Source organism: Erinaceus europaeus, chromosome 3 (assembly GCF_950295315.1).
Source record: "Erinaceus europaeus chromosome 3, mEriEur2.1, whole genome shotgun sequence".
Taxonomy (NCBI): Eukaryota; Metazoa; Chordata; class Mammalia; order Eulipotyphla; family Erinaceidae; genus Erinaceus; species Erinaceus europaeus.
Window position 1 is genome coordinate 149,376,265 of NC_080164.1, and position 20,512 is coordinate 149,396,776.

The 20,512-nt window shown below is 35.9% G+C and overlaps 1 protein-coding gene across 1 annotated transcript in view; it reads left to right on the plus strand.

The window, feature by feature from the left end:
* Nucleotides 1–20,512, plus strand: part of GABRG1 (gamma-aminobutyric acid type A receptor subunit gamma1) — a 59,564-nt gene that overhangs the window by 33,022 nt on the left and 6,030 nt on the right. The window contains exons 4-8 of the mRNA XM_007539675.2: nt 9,029–9,249; nt 10,201–10,283; nt 15,911–16,048; nt 16,173–16,325; nt 19,149–19,360. Of these exons, the coding sequence (XP_007539737.1) occupies nt 9,029–9,249; nt 10,201–10,283; nt 15,911–16,048; nt 16,173–16,325; nt 19,149–19,360 (807 nt within the window). The remainder of the gene's footprint in view (nt 1–9,028; nt 9,250–10,200; nt 10,284–15,910; nt 16,049–16,172; nt 16,326–19,148; nt 19,361–20,512) is intronic.

Genomic DNA, 20,512 nt, shown 5'->3' on the forward strand with positions numbered 1-20,512 from the left:
GGATGGTTTGGTTTCTTTGGTCTTTCTACTTAGTCTTCTTCTTCTTCTTCTTCTTCTTCTTCTTCTTCTTCTTCTTCTTCTTCTTCTTCTTCTTCTTCTTCTTCTTCTTTTTCTTCTTCTTCTTTTAATAAAAAGGAAACATTGACAAAACCTAGGATAAGAGGGGTACAATTTCGCACAATTCCCACCACCAGAACTCTGTATCCCATCCCCTCCCTATAGCTTTCTTATTCTTTAATCCCCTGGGAGTATGGACCCAAGGTCATTGTGGGATGCAGGAGGTGGAAGGTCTGGCTTCTGTAATTGCTTCCCCGCTGAACATGGGTATTGACCTGCCTTTCTCTTTCCCTAGTGGGGAAGGGCTCCGGGGAAGCAGAACTCCAGTACACATTGGTGGGGTTGTCTGTCCAGGGAAGTCTGGTAGGCATCATGCTAGCATCTAGAACCTGGTGGTTGACAAGAGAGTTCACATACGAAGCCAAACAAATTGTTGAACAATCATGGACCTAAGGGCTGGAATAGTGCAGATGAAGAATTGGGGGTCCTCCATTTTGTAGATAGCTAGTAGGCATATATTTTAGTTAAATTCCCAAGGGCCTGTGGCTATACTAGTTTTTTTTTTTTTTCCTTTTTCTTTTTGCCCCTGAGCCTGAAATCTGAAATGCCAGTGGATCCAAGTTATTGTCTGGGGAGATGATGTCATGGCTGGAAAAAGAACCAGAGAGCTGGATCAGGGAAGAGAGTAGCTCCCTAATATGGGAAAGGGGTATAAATATTGTTGACTGTAAACCTCATTGATTTGATGTGATCTGGGGCCCATAATTAGCTTAGGAGCCTGTGTGACCTCTGCATCCCTCTAGATCTGAGCTCACATTCTATGGTCATGAGGAACATTCCATGCTGCCCCAGTATCGACCCATCTTCCTCAGGTGTAGCAATAGAGTATGTTGTCCATCCTCCCTTCGGAGGATGGAATGTTCTCTACCCTTGTTGATCCAAGTTGAAGGCAAGGTCCTATGGGGGCCCACACAGTGGTCTAGTTTGTGTTCCTGATAGAAATGACTGGTAACAATGGAGAGACGGATTTATTTGAGTTCTAGGCCCATCAAATCTGTTTGGAAATCTCAGGACTCCCCGATTAGGGCCCCAGGTGATGCAGTCATCATTAAAGTATGCCAGTCTCTTGCCCTTATTCAGCTTTTGCATTCCTTGCTTTGATAAGGTTAGCTCTGGAGTGAGTGAGAGAACTATAATAGGAAGTAGGTGAGGAGGATATCTAAGTCTAAGTAGACATTATTTCATTATGAACTTGATACTGACTCACTACAGACTATTGTGTATTTTTGCTTTCAGGTATATATTTTGCCCTAATTTATGGATACATGTGAACATATGCTCTATCTCATGGGACCTGGTCTATATCTAGGTTTTGTGACTTTGTTAGGAAGTGAACCTCCTGGAATACCATGAAAGGAAAGGTCTCACCCGAGTAATGAGGGTGAAGCATTGGCATTCTATGCCTGATGTCTCTGGACACAGTCTGAAGTGAAGCATGCTGAGGTGGTACTCGTTGCATTGATTAGGTTGGGATCAACAGATGCAATATCATTTGGTATGACTTGAGAGAAGCATGTAGGAAAGTGAGCTCCACCCCAGAGGTTCCAGGACTGGGGCAAATACAGGCTCTATAGAGGAAGTGGGAGTTTCCTGCTATCTTAGGGTTTAAGAAGATAGTAGATAATTATTGCTATAGTCATGTTGTTTGGCAATTGGGTTAACTTTGAAAAATCCATTTTTTAGGATTTGCTGTATCGTACACTGTTTAATCTTCTTATGCTATCATATGATCTTTCTTCTGTGTACACAGATCTGTTGCTATTTGTGTGTCCAATGTTCTCTTCTTATAAGGACAGCCGGCAGATTGGTCTAGGAGCAACCCCAAGGGCCTCATTTTAATTTATTCATGTTTGTAAAGGCCCCATTTCTAAATATAGTTACAGTATAGAGTGTTGTAGGGAGATATTCTGGCTTTACTATATGAAATTAAAGGATGTTTGGGGTGAATTATTGGAATGCTATATTAAGTCAGTCGTACATGCGTGAGATTATTCTCTAACACTTGCCTTATTTTTCTCTCACTTCGCCTTTTAATCATTAAAACAAATTCTCTCTTTATCATAGGTAATAGCACATTTACATATGAGTAACCGATCATTTATAGATCTAAAATTGCTTATGTCTACTTATTCCTATAGTATTACAACAACATTCAATTGTAAACTTATTATGTATTATTTTCATAGTATTGTCATAAACTTTCATACTAATTTGCATTAACTGTTGTACTGACAGAATTTTCAGCATACCATAACTTATATCTTTGTCAGCTTTAAGAAAGTGAGTATTATCTGTCAGCTTCAAGAAGAGAACTATTATAAATTAAATTTGTAGTCTGAAATTTGAAGCTTAATCTCACGAGAAAGTTGGGGTAGGAGCAAACATTTGTCAGTAACTAGCTAAACATTTCTTAGGTGGGAAGATCAGTTTTATTAAAGACAGAACAATAAAATAATAAATACCAAATCTTAAGGAACAAATACAGTCAAAGACTTGAAAGATAAAACTAATAGAGAAAATGAAATAGCAAAGAAGTCAAGAAACTTTAGATAAAGCAGTTGCAGTGAAAACAATGGAAGAGAAGATTTCAGGATCTTTTTTTAAGAATACTTAATATTTGAAATGAATCTTCTACAACCATTTGATTTTGTTAAAGATAAAAGGTTCTCTACACTTGTTTTTATTAATTTAATATTATACAAACATGAGATTTCATAAATCAATATTATTAAAGTACTAATTTTCTACTCATTATAACCTTAACATACACAATTTCCATTTTGCCAGGGCTCAGAGAAAAAAGTTTAATGGAACATATCAAAGCCTGTATTTGTTTGAATCATATATATTTTTTGTTTTAGATTTTCTTTCCCATTGAAATAAATTTATAAAAATTATGGTCATTAAAATACAGGGAAATAGGATTCAAGGCTGTATTGGCATTTCAGAAACACTTTGGTAAAAATGACTACCATGAAGTCTCTATGATGATCTAAAATGTTCCTGAGTTTTAAAGATTTAGTATTCAAAGTGAATCACGTGTAAGTTTGGACACTGACAGGTATTTAAAAAATCAAAGTAGGGGTTCAGTGGGTAGCTCATCAGGTAAAGCACATACTTGACTATGGACTAGCATATTATGTGCCAGATTCTATAGAGAAGCACTTGGCAAAGGGAAGCTTCATGGAAAGTGGAGTGGTGCTGTGATGTCTTTCTTCTTTGTCTCTTGATTTGTCTCCTTTTTTTTTTTTGAGAAAGAGAAAGAGAAAGAGAGAGTCGTTGTCCATCTGGAGTGGCCGAACTTTGCATATGCATTGTCCCAGAGAGATTCCTGGTGGAAAAAAATGAGAACATGGCATTGATATTAAATCTAGGGATACTAAAGCATATGCAAATATAAAAAATCTGGAATATTTTAGTTTATTAAATAAAGAGAAATTATCATCGGAGCCTTTTAACTAAACCATGCAGGAAATTTACACTTCACTTTCGATCAAAATTATCTTGAATGTGAGTGTGACCAATAAAGCAGATTTGAGTCTGAGGATAGTTTAATTTCATCATAACTATTTATACCATTTAAGTTTCTGGTATAGAAAAATTAATTGATTGATTTAACTAGCTTAATGTATTAGAATAATTAGTTTTTAAAAATTTTTTATTTAAGAAAGGATAAATTAAAAAAACCATAGGGTAGGAGGGGTAAAATGCCACACAATTCCCGCCACCCAATCTCCATATGCCATCCCCTCCCCTGATAGCTTTCCCATTCTCTATCCCTCTGGGAGCATGGACCCAGGGTCGCTGTGGGTTGCAGAAGGTGGAAGGTCTGGCTTCTGTAATTGCTTCCCCACTGAACATGGACGTTGACTGGTCGGTCCATACTCCCAGTCTGCCTCTCTCTTTCCCTAGTAGGGTGGGTCTCTGGGGAAGTGGAGCTCCAGGACACATTGGTGGGGTCTTCAGTCCAGGGAAGCCTGGCCCGCATCCTGATGGCATCTGGAACCTGGTGGCTGATAAGAGAGTTAACATACAAAGCCAAACAAATCATTGAGCAATCATGGACCCAAAGGCTGGAATAGTGGAGAGGAAGTGTTAGGGAGGTACTCATTGCAAACTCTAGTGTACTTCTGCTTTCAGGTATATATTTTGCACTAGTTTATGGATACGTGTGAACATATGCTCTCTCTCACAGAACCTGGTCTATATCTAGGTTTTGGGACTTTGTTAGAAAGTGAACCACCTGGGATGGAACTAGAGAATACTATGAAAGGAAAGGTTTCACTCGAGTAATGAAGCTGAAGGGTTGTCATTCCACACGTGAAGTCTCTGGACACAGTCTGAGCTGAAGCATGTTAAGGTGGCAATCATTGTGTTGATTAGGTTGTGATCGGCAGATGCAATATTATTTGATATGGATTGGGAGACACATACGGGAAAGTGGGCCCTATCCTAAGGTGCCAGGACTGGGGGAAATATAGGCTCTATAGTGGAGATGTGAGGTTCCTGTTGTCTTAGGGTTCAAAAAGACAGTGGATAGTTAACGTTATCATCACATTATTTGGTAATTGGGTTAACTTTGAAAAGTCCTTTTGTTTGAGTTTGCTGTATAGTACCCAGTATCTTGTATGTAGCTGTGCCATTGGTTGCTTCTGATCTACTTGGTCTAGGCTTTTGAGAGAGTCCGCATATCAAATACACAGCCTATATATTAAAAAGAATCAGTCTGTGTTTTAAAAACTTCGAGATATACAATTAATTTTTCCCCCTCTCATATTAATTAACTAGTGATTTATATGACTACACTTTACTAGGAGGGTACATAAACACCATTCCCACCACCAAAAGACTCTGTCCCATCCCACCCACCCACGTCCACCCCCCCCCCAGCCCAGGAAGCTGCATGTCTACCCCTCACCCCAGGGTTTTTACTTTGGTGCCCTACTTTCAGTTTAGTAAGATCCTGCTTTTAGTTTCCCTTTCAGATCTTCTTTCTCAACTTCAGTTGATGAGTGGGATCATCCCATACTCATCTTTATCTTTCTGACTTAGCTCACTTAACATAATTTGATGAAATAAACCCAATTGCAAGAAAGACTAAAGCAGAAACAAACCAATGGGACTACATCAAATTGAAAAGCTTCTGTACATCCGGAGAAACTATTAAACAAACAAAGAGACCCCTCACAGAATGGGAGATCTTCACATGCCATACATCAGACAAGAAACTAATCACCAAAATATATAAAGAGCTCAGCAAACTTAGCAACAAAAAAGCAAATGACCCCATCCAAAAATGGGCAGAGGATATGAACAAAACATTCACCTCAGAGGAGATCCAAAAGGCTAACAAACATATGAAAAACTGCTCTAGGTCACTGATTATCAGAGAAATGTAAATTAAGACAACATTGAGATACCACCTCACTCCTGTAAGAATGACATACATCAAAAAGGACAGCAGCAACAAATGCTGGAGATGATGTGGGGACAGAGGAACCCTTTTGCATTGCTGGTGGGAATGTAAATTGGTACAGCCTCTGTGGAGAGCTGTCTGGAAAACTCTCAGAAGGCTAGACATGGACCTTCCATATGATCCAGTAATTCCTCTCCTGGGATTATACCCCAAGGACTCCATAACACCCAAGCAAAAAGAGGTGTGTACTCCTATGTTCATAGCAGCACAATTCATAATAGCTAAAACCTGGAAGCAACCCAGGTGCCCAACAACAGATGAGTGGCTGAGAAAGCTGTGGTATATATACACAATGGAATACTATGCAGCTATCAGGAACAATGAACCCACCTTCTCTGACCCATCTTGGACAGAGCTAGAAGGAATAATTAGTTTTTAAAATAACGTAATTGTGATGTTTTATAAAATGTTACACATGACTGCATAAAATGTCATCTCCTTAGAATAATAAGAAGAAATGGTTCTACCATAGTTTATATTACACCTTTTTATATTTATTCATTAGATTAATAATTTCTTGGTGTCACTATCAAAATTTATATAATAGTATTTGTAATTGCATGTTGTATGAATGAATAATTTCAATGCATAATTTATCCACATAACTTAAAAGTGAGAATTTAAATTCAAAGTAAAGAACTCATTGATAAAGATTTTTAAAAAGAGCAACTTAGAGTCTGTTCAGTAATACATGTTCTAATTGAACTATTTTAATATAAACCCAATGAAAACAGGGACTGGGAGGTGGCCATCCAGTTAAGAGCAAGTACGAAGTGCAGAGACACTCCCAAGGATATGTGTTTGAGCTTTTAGCTCCCCACCTGCAGTATGGATGCTTCACAAGCAGCGAAGCAGGTCTGCAGGTTGTCTAATTCCCTATCTCCCTCTCCCCTCTCAGTTTCTTTCTGTCCTACCCAATAAAATGGGGGGCGGGGTAGAGAGGCTACCAGGAGCAGTGAATTAGTAGTGCTAACGCTGAGCTCCAGCGATGAATTTGGAGGCAATAAATACACAAACAACAATAAAAATGCACAATCAAAACTTTAAAATGAATATATAAATATAAAACAAATTTATCAGTATTTTATTATTTTATTAAAATAACATTAAATTCTGCATAACATTAAGAGATTTTGTTTGTATTATAATAAATTTGTTGTTTCCTTAGGCTATGGATACAAACACCTTTGAGACTTCTGATTCATTTTAGTCAGATTATAGAGAGGCATGACTTCAATTATTTGCTAATGATGTACCTCCAAGCAGAGTCCCAAATTGTGACAGCTTTAAGTCCTTAATGGACTAGATACAGAAAGGGTATGTACTGCTTGTTAGTGCCCTCAGGTGAGAATTAAGGCAGGGTTTTTCTGAGACAGTAAGGATTTAGGAAGTCTCTTTCAATTCATGACTTTCATACACGTGTTTAAAAGCTAATTTTAGCTGTCTTTTTATCCAACTGGGCAAGAAATCTTATCTGTGAATCCCCTATTTCTTTATATTCCTAAATCTTCATTTATTTCTTTTTTCCCATTTAATTAAAAAAACAAAGTTATTGGCTACAATATTAAGTCAATTTTCCAGTTTTTTATAGCACAAGTTACATATAAAAATAATTACTATCTTTAAGAGAAAAATCTAAATTCTCATTCAGAAAAATTCTTCAACAATTTCTATTTAACCACACATGACTTAAATCATTTTAAACTATAAATTTAATGGAGAGTATATGGGTTTAAATGAAAATAACAAAAGTATCTTTGAGTCACAGTCATTGGAAAACAAAATTTACATAAAGTAGGATAGCCTTTATCTTTCTTCATATTTAGAAATTTAAAAATGTAAGCAAGTCAAATGTAAGTCTAATCATTTGCCATAAGCTTTAAAATTATGTTGTCATGTATGCCTGTTATAGCTATATATAGCTAGAAAAACAAATCAATATGGCTCACTAGATCTTTATCCACTAGTATTGTTTAGTTAGCTAACTTGTAGGAAGACAAAGTAAAGGTATATTTCATTCCAAACATTAAATGCACTGTTTCTTAATTCAAAATATTTATTCTACAACCTATCATACTCATTCTGAATAAAATGGATTTTTTATCTTCTTCTTCTTCTTCTTCTTCTTCTCCTCCTCCTCCTCCTCCTCCTCCTCCTCCTCCTCTTTCTCCTCCTCCCCCTCTTTCTCCTCCTCCTCCTCCTCCTCCTCCTTTTTCTTCCTCCTCCTACACCTCCTTCTCCTCCTCCTCTTCCTCCTTCTTAATTTGCCATCAAGATTATTTCTGGGGCTAGGTGCCTACACAGCTGCACTGTTCCCATTCACTATGTCTGTCTGTCTGTCTGTATTTATTTATTATTCTCCCACTTCTCTTCCTCCTTCCCTCTCTCCTCTTCTTTCCTTTCATAAAGGTTAGACAGAGTGGTTGAAAGAGACAGAGAGGAAAGACATAATGCAGATCTACTCCCCCACATATGAAGGCTCCTCCCTGCTGATGAGGATTTGGTGTTCATGCATGCTGTGTGCATCTGAGAGGCAGGCCACTAAATGGCCCCTATCATTGCATTCTTACTCATTAAACATCAATTCAAATGTAAGGCTTATAATATCTCATTAATTTTTTTCTGGGTACAGGGTATATGATGTCTGAGTTCTTCTGAAAATTATATTATAGTTATTGTCACTTATGTTTATTTATTAATTTTTATTTAATTTATAAAATAAAAATATCATCAGAACCATAGCATAAGAGGGGTAAAATTCCACACATTTCTCACCACCAGAGTTCCATATCCCATCCCTTTCAACGGAAGCTTTCCTATTCTTTATCTCTCTAGGAATATGAACCCAGAATCATTATGAGGGTTACTTATGTTTTTTAAAACATTTTCAGTAGTCTTTTAAAATTTTTATCATCTTTATTTATTTATTGGATAGAGACAGCCAGAAATTGAGAGAAGAAGGGGAGGTAGAGCTGGAGAGAGAGAGACACCCTCAGACTTGCTTCACCACTTGCAAAGCTTTCCCCCTGCAGGTGGGGACCACGGGCTCAAACCTGGGTCCTTGTGCACTATAACATGTGCACTCAACCTGGCGCACCGCCACCCGGCCCTGGGTCACATGTTTTATACACAGTCTTGTACTAATCTTGACACTCATCAGATATCCTATGACCACCATCACATGAGAATGCTGAAGGTCAAGTCTGGGATTCAACTTCAAGTACTTCAGTATCTATATAATTTGCATTTTAACTTTCTGATATGGGGAAGATTATTTTATCTGTCTCTTAATAAATGTTACTTAGAAGGAAAGAACATAATAGTATGAATTTTACAGAACTTTTACAGTATTTTGTACCCTAATATGCACCTTAAACATCTGAGGCAATCATTTAAAATAATGGCATAATAGTTTTACTTTTTTTCATCTTTTAGGAATATACAATAGATATAATTTTTGCCCAAACCTGGTTTGACAGTCGTTTAAAATTCAATAGTACCATGAAAGTGCTTATGCTTAACAGTAATATGGTTGGAAAAATTTGGATACCTGACACTTTCTTCAGAAACTCAAGAAAATCTGATGCACATTGGATAACAACTCCAAATCGTCTGCTTCGAATTTGGAATAATGGTAGAGTTCTATATACTTTGAGGTAACTGTTTTTGTTTGACTGCTTTTTAAAAATCATTTTATTACTAGGTTAATGGTTTACAATACTGCTATTGACACATGGGTAAAAATTCTCATCTACTTGTGATGAATGTCAGAGCACACTCAACCCAAACTTAGTTTTGCCGCCATCTTTTCCCAGGAGCCCCAGTGCTTTTCTACCCTCCCACTCCACTAGAGTCCTTTGCTTTGGTACCACACCCAGTCCATTTTACTTTGTGTTTTCACATTCTGTCCTTGTTTCTTGAAGTATTTGATTTGTCTTATGTCCTCTACTAATATTTGATCAACTCATACTTTTTTTTTCTTTTAAAAAGTCAAAAACAAGATTGTGGAAGAATTTTCAATCAAACATTTAACATTATAGGATATATTGGAAACACATGTTTAAATCAGAGTAACTAGCATCCTCTGGATTAAAAATGAAGAAGAGGAGAAGTCTTTGTATTTTATGCTTCCATTGAAGCAAAAGAGAGTGTGGCATGAACATTGTTTTTGTTTTATTTTATCTGTAAAATAAAAAATAGAAAATATCAACAACATCATAGGATAAGAGATGTAAAATTCCATACATTTCCCACCTCCATGTCCCACTCCCTCCACTAGAAGCTTTCCTATTCTTTAACCCTCTGGGAGCATGGACCCAGTATAATTATGAAGTGCAGAAGGTCTGGCTTCTGTAATTGCTTCTCTGATAGGCATGGGCCTTGACAGGTCGATCCATACCCTCAGCCTGTCTCTCTCTTTCCTTAGTGGGGCAGGGCTCCAGAAAGATGGGGTTCCACGGTGAGGTCAGTCATCTACCTGGGGGAGGCAGGGTTGGCTTCATGGTAACATCCACAACTTGGTGTCTGAAAAAGCATTAATATATAAAGAAGAACAAAGTGTTTTTAATTGTAGTCTAACATTTAGTATTCATTTTCCATTTGAATAGATTGACAATTAATGCAGAATGTTACCTCCAGCTTCATAACTTTCCTATGGATGAACACTCTTGCCCACTGGAATTTTCAAGCTGTAAGTAAAATACTGCTCATTTAAAAATTAAATAAAATTAACTGTTTTTAAAATAAATTTAAATAGGATTATTTTTTATTCTCAGGTAGAGAAATTATAAGTAATTGGTTAATTTCTTGCTTTTAAATTAAAAGTATAATTAATTCATAGTGAATATATCACATACCTTAGAATCAGCTTATGACAAATATTATTACATTGCAAAAAATAAAATGTTGATTCAGTTTTTTCATCCTCTTGAAAGAAATAACCATAGTACATTGATTTAAAAAATGTATCAAAAAGGGGCTGGATGGTGGTGCACCTGGTTGAGTGCACTTGTTATAATGCACAAGGACCAGGTTTGAGCTCCTGTTGCCACCTGCAGGAGCAAAGCTTTGCAAGTGTTGAAGCAGTGCTGCGGGTCTCTCTCTCTCTCTCTCTCTCTCCCTTCTTACTCTTTCAATTTCTGGCTGTCTCTATTTAATAAATAAAGATACTAATAAAATGTATCAAATATTAGTTTGGGGGTTGTGGAGATAACATAATGGTTATACAAAAGACTTTTATGACTGTAGCTCTGTAGTCCCAGGTTTAATTAGTCCCAGGTTTAATTCCTAATCCCACCATAAACCATAGCTTAGCAGTGCTCTGGTCTCCATCTCTTCCTTTTATTTTTTTTTAATATCTATCTATTTATTTTCTTTTTGTTCCCCTTGTTGTTTTTATTTTGTTGTAGTTATTATTGTTCTTGTTATTGATGTCATCACTGTTGGATAGGACAGAGAGAAATGGAGAGAGGAGGGGAAGACAGAGAGGGGAAGAGAAAGATAGACACCTGCAGACATGCTTCACCACTTGTGAATCCACTTCCCTGCAGGTGGGGAGCCGGGGCTCGAACCGGGATCCTCACGCCGGTCCTTGCGCTTTGCATCACGTGCACCATCTCTTTCTATCTTTGTATTTTAAAACATATAGTAAAATATTTGAAAAAATAAAAGGTTGGTTGGTGAAGAGTATTTACTATATAAATAACATAAGTTTGAGGAGACTTAAATGTGTTGGAAAAGCCAAAGTGAATTAAATATATATTTGTTTTGTTTGTTTTAATGAAAGAGTCACTGACAGAAAGATACACAGTGAAAAAGAGAAGGACTAGATCACAGCTTAGCTTTGGTTTATGGCTATAGTGGGGATTGAACGTGGGAACTGCCATGAAAATCTTTTGCATAATCATTGTTCTATCTCCCCTACCTGCCAAAGTATAATTATATTTTTTAAAAAAGAATATGTGGTTTAATAAAAGCTAAATGATTTACATATAAAAACCTAATGTTTTATTTCAAGTAAAAATCATAATATATGTCAAAATAAATTGTATTTCATATATACATATATCCATATATATTCCTTCATTTCCATTGCCACCAGGGCTATTGCTGGAGCCCGATGGTTCATGATGATTCCACCACTCCCAATGTCTTTTTCACCCCCTCTTGTCACTGATAGAGAGAAAAAGGGGGAAGAGAGAGAGAGAGAAATAAACACCAGTGGCCCTCCTCCATTGATCCTAAAGCTTGTCTCTTGTAAGTGGAGATCAGGAGCTTGAACCAGGATTCTAGAACCAGTTAACTTGTACACTCCATCTCTATTAGGTCTACCATGGACTGACCCTCCTCAAATATATTTGATAAAACTATTTTTCTAGATAATATATAATGAAATCTTGAAATGTATAAAATGATTTTAAAATCACCTACATCCAGAATCTTTCTTTTTAAAAAAATATTTATTTTATTTATTTATTCCCTTTTGTTGCCCTTTGTTATTTTATTGTTGTAGTTATTATTGTTGTTGTCGTTGTTGGATAGGACAGAGAGGAATGGAGAGAGGAGGAGAGACAGAGAGGAGGAGAGAAAGATAGACACCTGCAGACCTGCTTCACCGCCTGTGAAGCGACTCCCCTGCAGGTGGGGAGCCGGGGTTCGAACCGGGATCCTTATGCTGGTCCTTGTGCTTTGTGCCACCTGTGCTTAACCCACTGCGCTACAGCCCGACTCCCCCAGAATCTTTCTAATGCTACTTGCTCTCCTTTTGTGATTTAATTTTTGTAAGTTACATGTTAGAATGTATTTACAATAGATTACAAGTACTCAGAACAAGTACTTGCTTTTTATATGATTTTCAAATATAGCTATTTGTCCTTTCTTAATTTTCTTAATATTTTTCTCATCATACTGTCCTTTTTAATTCATGATTTCTCATCTCACCACTTTGATTTTTCTAACCTTAACTTTTCAATGAATAAGACATGTAAATTACAACACAGCAAAGACTTGATTAAAAAGAACATTCAAGGAATAGTTATGCAAATATTTAAAGATGTGAAAATTGTTGCACTTTCTCTTCATGCTGTGCCTAAATGGTTGGTTTGAGATGTCCGGCTTCAGTTATCATGGCTGGAAGTTAATAATCCCTTTCTTTTTGAAAGCAAACTGGCATCTTTGGCATAGACATAAAACTCATAGCTGGTTTTTAGATATGAAATATGGATTCAGTAGAAAATTATGTCAATAATGTTTAGTATTTCATGTAAATGCATTTGGAAGTGTTTAGGACAGCTCATCAATTTAATTAATTTTTTTCTTTTCTCTTTTTTCTTTTTGATAGAGACAGTGAGAAAAAGAGAGTGAATGAGAGAATAGAGAGGGAGAGAGAGAGATTTTTCAGCACTGCTTTACTGCTGGCAAAGCTTTTCTCATGCAGTTTGGGACAGGGCACTTGAACCTGGTCCTTGCACATTGTAACATGAGGATTTAGCCAGGTATGCCGCCACCTTCCCTTTCTCTTTTTTCTCTATACCAGGGCGATTGCTGAAGTTCATCAGTTCCTGCATGATGAATCTACCACTCCTAGTGGTCAATTTGTCTCATTTATCTTCTTTATTTTACTTGACAGGACAGGGAAAAACTGAGAAGGGAGAGGGAGATAGAAACCTGTGGGGGGTGGAGGGCAGTTTCATGGGTGGTAAAGCAGTACTGAGGGTCTCTCTCTCTCTCCCTCTCTCACTAACTCTTCATCCTCCCTCTATTTCTGTCCACAAATTAACCACAGAACAAATGGCCAGTGGGAGTGGTGGATTCATCCTGCAGTCACTAAGCCTCAGTAATAACTCTGGTGGCAATTAAGAAAAAGATATAGATTATGAGAAAGAGAGATAGATAGATAGATAGATAGATAGAGAGAGAGAGAGAGAGAGAGAGAGAGAAAGGAAGAATATAGACAGTGTATAAAGAATAGTTTCTTAAAAGAAGTAAGCAGAGGTGAAAACTATTCTATTGCATGCTTGATGGGGAATTTTGTTGCAAAAGTACACAGTGTTTTGGACAAGTTTTACAGATCTATTTCATATGATATAGGAAGAACTTCATATTATAAAGACAGAATGAGTACACACAGCCATTCTAGTACATCACACAACCATTCTAGTACATTAGATACTAAGAGTAAAACTGGGAGCCTAAGACATGAAGTTCTGGTGCACTACATGTTGAGCTTTTCCTAACTTGCTGGAAATGTTTTAACTTGACATTGGATTACATTTCCTTTCTTGATATGTCACCTTAGTAGGGAATTGTTGACTTCCATCCAAGACTGTAGGTGGCGTGAATGTAGTTTTGCATCTCTTTATCCTCATGATAGGTGTGAACAGATCATACTTTCTGTCATCTAAGAAACCCATCTGTTGAAACCAAGAATTTATATTACTAAGATATTCTCAAAAACATTGATTACTAAGAAGGAATTTTAATACACCCCCCCCCCCCCCAAAAAAAACTACAGGAAAGCATACGAAGGCTTATAGGTAATTTTGACTAAGGACAGTTTTCCAAAATGAATTCAAGCTTTTATTCTAGAAGCCTTGTGGGTTCAAAATATTTCTTTTCTTTTCTTTTTTGGTACATGCACAATTCCACTATTTCTGGGATAGCAGGTTCATTACTTTATTTCAAAGAAAGAAGGGAGAGAGAAAGAGTATTAAAAAAAAAAAAGCCACGGTGCTGCTCCATTATTAATGGAGCTTCACCTAGTGTTGTGGTGTTTCTGTATGCTAGTGGGGCTTGAACTTGGAACCTCACACACAGTAAGGCATATGTTCTATCAGGCAAACTATCTCCTAAGCCTCGATTAGAAACTTGATAGAACATATTCTCTACACTCAGCTGGGTTTTGAAAGACTGGACACATGATAACATCAAGAACTGGCCCTTTCATGCACATGCTGACATGTAACTACATTCACAGCTACTAAGGTTTAAAAGGAAAGTTGCATCTGCAAACAGAATATCAAGGTGAATTTTATAAGCATTTCTTCTGGTCCAGAGAGATAATTCACTAGGGTGAGGCTCTTGCTTTGTCACTTACACAACCCAGGGTTAAACCCCTGATAACTCTCTTTCTGTCTGAAAACTTGAACCCAGTGACAGAAGTACTTTTGAAAAAGTCCAGTCACAAGAATAAACACTTCTGTATATAAAAACTCAGTGATCTATTAAGCTTATGAAAAAATTACTAAGTTGAATTATATTATCATTAGTAGTACTGGCAGCAGTGCAAAATAAAGTCTAAAGACCAGTAACAATAAAGAATACCATATATACAGTTTAGTGAGGATATGGGTCTGTATATATTTTTCATTCTGGCTATTCAGAGAATAGATTCCCATTCTTTAAGGAAAACAAAATTGGCACTGTCTACTAAAGTGAAGATTAATGTATAGCCTTAGTATGCATCCCTGAAAATCCTATGCACGTGTTTTTGAGACATGTATATTTAATGTTACTAGCAGTGATATTAGTAAAATACAAAAGTAAATACCTCTCTCACAGTAAAATAAGTTTGAATACATTTTCACAAGTGAATAATTTATTGCCAGCTACATACCATATGAAGTACTATTGCAAATTTGATATTAAATGAAATATACTACAAGAAGGAGGTAGACAGCATAATGGTTATGCAAAAAAAAAAAAAACTCTCATACCTGAGACTCCAAAGTCCCAGGTTAAATTCCCTGCACCACCATCAGACAGAGCTGAACAGTGTCTCCAGAACCCCCCAAAAAAGAACATGAAATGAACTATAAATAATGTGTCCATCAACAGAGCAACAATAAAGAATCAAACTGTACTACATGTTCAGAAATGTATATTAGAAAATCTTAAAATGTCAGGAAGGATCAGGAGAAGATTTGTGAGTAAAACACATTCATTGTCATGTATGAAGCACTGGGATTGACTCCCCAGCACTGCATAAGAGCACCATGAGCAGTGTGGCAAGAGAATTCCATGGATCAGGTTAGTAGCTACTTCTAGCTGCGGAACATTATATTGGAGAGAGTAGATACTTGGCTTTCCTGGGTGCTAGCAAAGTCTCATTACTTAATTTAACTGGAAATAAACTGACTATCATGATTTTATAACATCCTTTAATCCACACACACGTATTTTATGTAGTGTTCCTTCCATTTGATACATCTTATAATAAACGTGGGGAAGAATTAAAAACTCTGTTTTTGGACAGTATCAAAATAAGTGTAACATATGAATCATGCTGATTTGTTTTTCATTCTATTATTTTATATTTAGATGGGTATCCTAAAAATGAAATTCAATATAAATGGAAAAAACCTTCTGTAGAAGTGGCTGATCCAAAATACTGGAGGTTGTATCAGTTTGCATTTGTAGGGTTACGAAACACAACTGAAATCTCTCACACAATCTCTGGTAAGAAGGGAACCCAAATCAATCATTGATATTTCCATCAAATAATATTTGCATTAAAATATATACAATGAAATCTATACTTTTATGTATTTCATAGAAAAATGAAACTACTGTTTTTTTGCAGGAGATTATGTTATCATGACAATATTTTTTGACCTGAGCAGACGAATGGGATATTTCACTATTCAGACCTACATTCCATGTATTCTGACAGTTGTTCTTTCTTGGGTGTCATTTTGGATCAATAAAGATGCAGTTCCTGCAAGAACATCACTTGGTATGATATCACTGGGTGTTGTTATGCTACAGTATCATAAGGCTTTTAAAACTAATTTAATATATTAAAATTTATAAAATTTACACTTGAATGCATTCAAATATTCTTTTATACTATAATGAGGCAAACATTGACAAACACGCTAGTATAATCTGGTATGGAATTTATGTATGTAAAAATTAGTAGGAGATAGAATTAGAAAGAACTTGAAATATCTGTAACCAAAAAAAAATCCTATTATTAGAGATAAAAAGAAACATGAACACTCCTCAAGTACACAGGAAAATTGCTTCTAATAGTTGACTATTATATTGGTCAATATTTTCAATTTATTTATCTTTTTAACTTAATCACTAACAACTAGCATTTACTCATTGGTGTGTGTGTTTAGAAACTTTAAAATTCCTTAGTTTTACAATAGAGCTCATTTATAGTCAACCATCTGAATAAGAGATCACTAAATGAAACAAGAAACTTCAAGACCCTGGTAGTTTATAAGGCATGCAATTTATCTGTGAGCATTTTGAGAACAGCTTGTACAATAACATTGATTAATGTGTAATTCATTATTTATCCATGATAAAATAGTTTATTAGTTTCTTTTTTAGAACTATTGCACTAAGTAAAATAATATAATAAATTCATCTAGTTGCTGGATATTAGTTTTAAAATGAATATCATTTCAATATTAGATTCTACCTTCACATATTAATATAAAAAGAAAATGTATTGATTATTCTTAAGATCATTGTAAGACATGAATCATAACACTGATGATTAATCATAAAAAATATAAGGAAATTCAGGACAATTTTCTATTTTTAATAGTATTGTTCAGATGGCTTTATGACCATTGCTGATTAACTCTATTTATTCTAGATTCTTAAAACTTTATATAGAGGGCATGGTAGACAGCATAATTGTTATGAAAGAGATTCTCATACCTGAAGCTCCAGAGTCCTAGGTTCAATTCCCTGTACCACCAGAAGCCAGAGCTGAGCAGTGCTCTGCTAAAACATAAATAAATAAATAAATAATTTGGGGGCCAGGTGGTGGTCACCTGGTTAAGCACACACATTACGGTGTGGGAGGACCCAGGTTCAAGCCCATAGTCTCTACCTACAGGGGGAAAAGCTTCATGAGTGGTAAAGTAGGGCTGCAAGTATCTCTCTGTCTCTTTCCCTCTTTATTTCCTCAGCACATCTCAATTTCTCTGTCTCAAATAAATAGATGTTTATTTTAAAAATAATGTAGATGACTCATTTAAAAAAGATTTTCTCAGTTATGTTAAAATGTTCACTTTATATAACATTAGCTATATTATTTGAATATAAAAACATTGTAAAATTATAAAGAAATAAAAATATTTGAATATTCTTTGAAATAAAAATAGACACCAGCTATATAAGAAAATGCTAGACTAGCTTGGATTATATTTAATTGTATATAGAAGAAATATTACAAATCACCATGACCTAATTTGGGGGGGATATCTATTTTTCATGTGAAATTTCAAAGATATTTATCCAAATGTTGATTGGTGCATCACAGTGTGAGACTAGAGTCCATCTAGCTTTCTGCTATCATGTGATAGATTCTTATTACTATGATTATCTAATTAATATCAAAGACTGTTGCTGCTGGTACTATGACTATTGTATTCTAGAAAAAAGTTATGAGGAGAAAGGAAAGGTTATTTTTATCTCTTCATTGACATCTACTTGGACTTTTCTTACATAATGACTTAATCCTCCTTAACTAGATCTCAGCTGTGACCACGTATAGTTGAGAAAAGGTGGGAAGGAAGTTGTTCTTCTAGGCAGTTAAATGGCTGTTAAAAATTGACAGTCTACTACTATGAGAGGAGGGAAAGGCGGGCACTAGAAATCGGAATGGAAGTCTACAAAATCTAGATACTTAAAATGATACACAGTTCTTTTTTTTTCCCCCAAGCCTGACATCTGATATGCAGGTGGACCCAAGTTATTATCTGGGGAGGTGATGACATGGCTAGGAAAAGGACCAGAAAGCTGGATCAGGGAAGAGAGTAGCTCCCTAATATGCGAAAGGAGTATAAATATTGTTGACTGTAAACCCCATATCTTTTATCTGATCTGACATGGAGCCCTTAGTCAGCTTAGGAGCCTATGTGACCTCTGTAGATCTGAGCTCACATTCTGTGGTCATGAGTAGGAATGTTCCAAGCTGCCCCAATTTCACAGGACCCATCTTCCTTAGGTGAATGATACAGTATCTTGTTCATCCTCCCTTCTCTACCGTTGTTGATCCATGTTGAGGGCAAGGACCTATGGGGGCCCACAAAGGGGTTTATTATGTTGTTCCTGATTGAGATGACCAGCAACAATGGGGAGAGGGATCTATTTGAGGTCTAGGCCTATCATGTCTATTTGGGAATCTCAGGACTCCCCGACTAGGACTGCAGCTGAAGGGGTAGCCTGATAGTGACTAAAGAGTCATAGTTAAAGTATGCCAGTCTCTTGTCCTTGTTCAGCATTGCAGTCCTTACTTTGATAAGCTTAGCTTTGGAGTGACTGAGGGAAGTGTACTTCTCTTATCCTATGTTTTTTGTCAGTGCTTCCTTTTTATAAATAAAAATTATAGAAAAATGATACACAGTACAGTGAACATAGTAGCTATGGTTACCAGTAATTCTGCCTATAAATTATGAGTAATTGTATCCTTTTGATTCTACTGTTTACTTCTATTAAAAACACTGCCATACCAGACAAAAGAAAGAGAAGTAGTCTCTAAAGTGAAAAATTAAAAGTGATATTTATCTTCTTCTCCTGTCTTTATCCATAGGAATCACTACTGTTTTGACTATGACAACTCTGAGTACAATTGCCAGGAAGTCCTTACCTAAAGTTTCTTATGTGACTGCCATGGATCTCTTTGTTTCTGTTTGTTTCATCTTCGTTTTTGCAGCTTTGATGGAATATGGTGCCTTGCATTATTTTACTAGCAACAAAAAAGAAAGCACTCCCAGAGACAAAAAGACAAAAAACAAGGCCTCGGTATGTCAACAATTTTTATTTTATAAACAGCAACTTGCTACTAAAGATACTGTTTGGGATACTCATGTTAGACTTGCTTAAACTGATCAGGATATTGAAGTACCTCCATTAAAACCAGTCATTAATTCCTAATATTACTATCACTGCCTAATAACATTTGTAATTCAGATTAATCATACTTAGTGCCATCAGTGTTATCAGAATATGATATAAGTGTTAGTAGTTACCATTTGTAATTACATACAAATACAATTTATATATACTTATTTTAGTTTTTAAATATTTTTATATATTATTTTATTACTTTTATTGAGGAACTGTGGTTTCATAAGACTGCTGTTATCTCATGGCTACAATTTCACACCTTTCCCAAAAATACTGTGTTAGAATACCTTTCTCACCACCAAAGTGCCATAATACTTGCTCCACCTGAAGGCTTAGACCCTCTGTCCCCTTATAATTCAGCTCTTACCTTAGTGATCTTAATTCCAATATTAATACCTTTGGTCATTAAAACTTATTTGGATGTGTTACTATGTTATTAATATATAGTGTAGTAATTAGTACATAAATTGTTTAAAGTACATAGCACTTATGTTTTATGTATAGCATATAATCAGTATACATTTTAATAGTGTAAATCAATTTCTCAAAGTGGCAAGTGCAGCTATAGTCTTGGCCAATTGTTAGGAGTTGAAAAAAATGGTAAATCTTCAAAATTATATCATTTAATGTAATAGAAAGCCTGAGGGCTAGGAAATATCTCACCTAGTAGAATTCATAATTTACCATAAGCATGAATACCCAGGTTCAACCTCAGAACACCACATGGGAGTACAGTGCATGGCACCCAGGAAAGCTTTTGAAAGGTCAAGGAGTGCTGAGGTATCTTTCATTCTCCATCTTTGTTCCTCACTTCATCTCTAGATCTAAATAAAATTTAGAGATAAAGAATAAACACTGCCCAAAGTGGTAGAATTGCACAGATGTGAAACTCTCATGACAATAATTAGATAAAGAAAATCCTAGTCAAGTACTTCGTTCCTTTTAATGTAATGATTGCATTATTACTTTTGCAGTGCTTTTTCTTGGATAGGACAACAAGAACTTTATTTAGGAAACTGTAAGATAGGCATTATACTTGAACTTCAC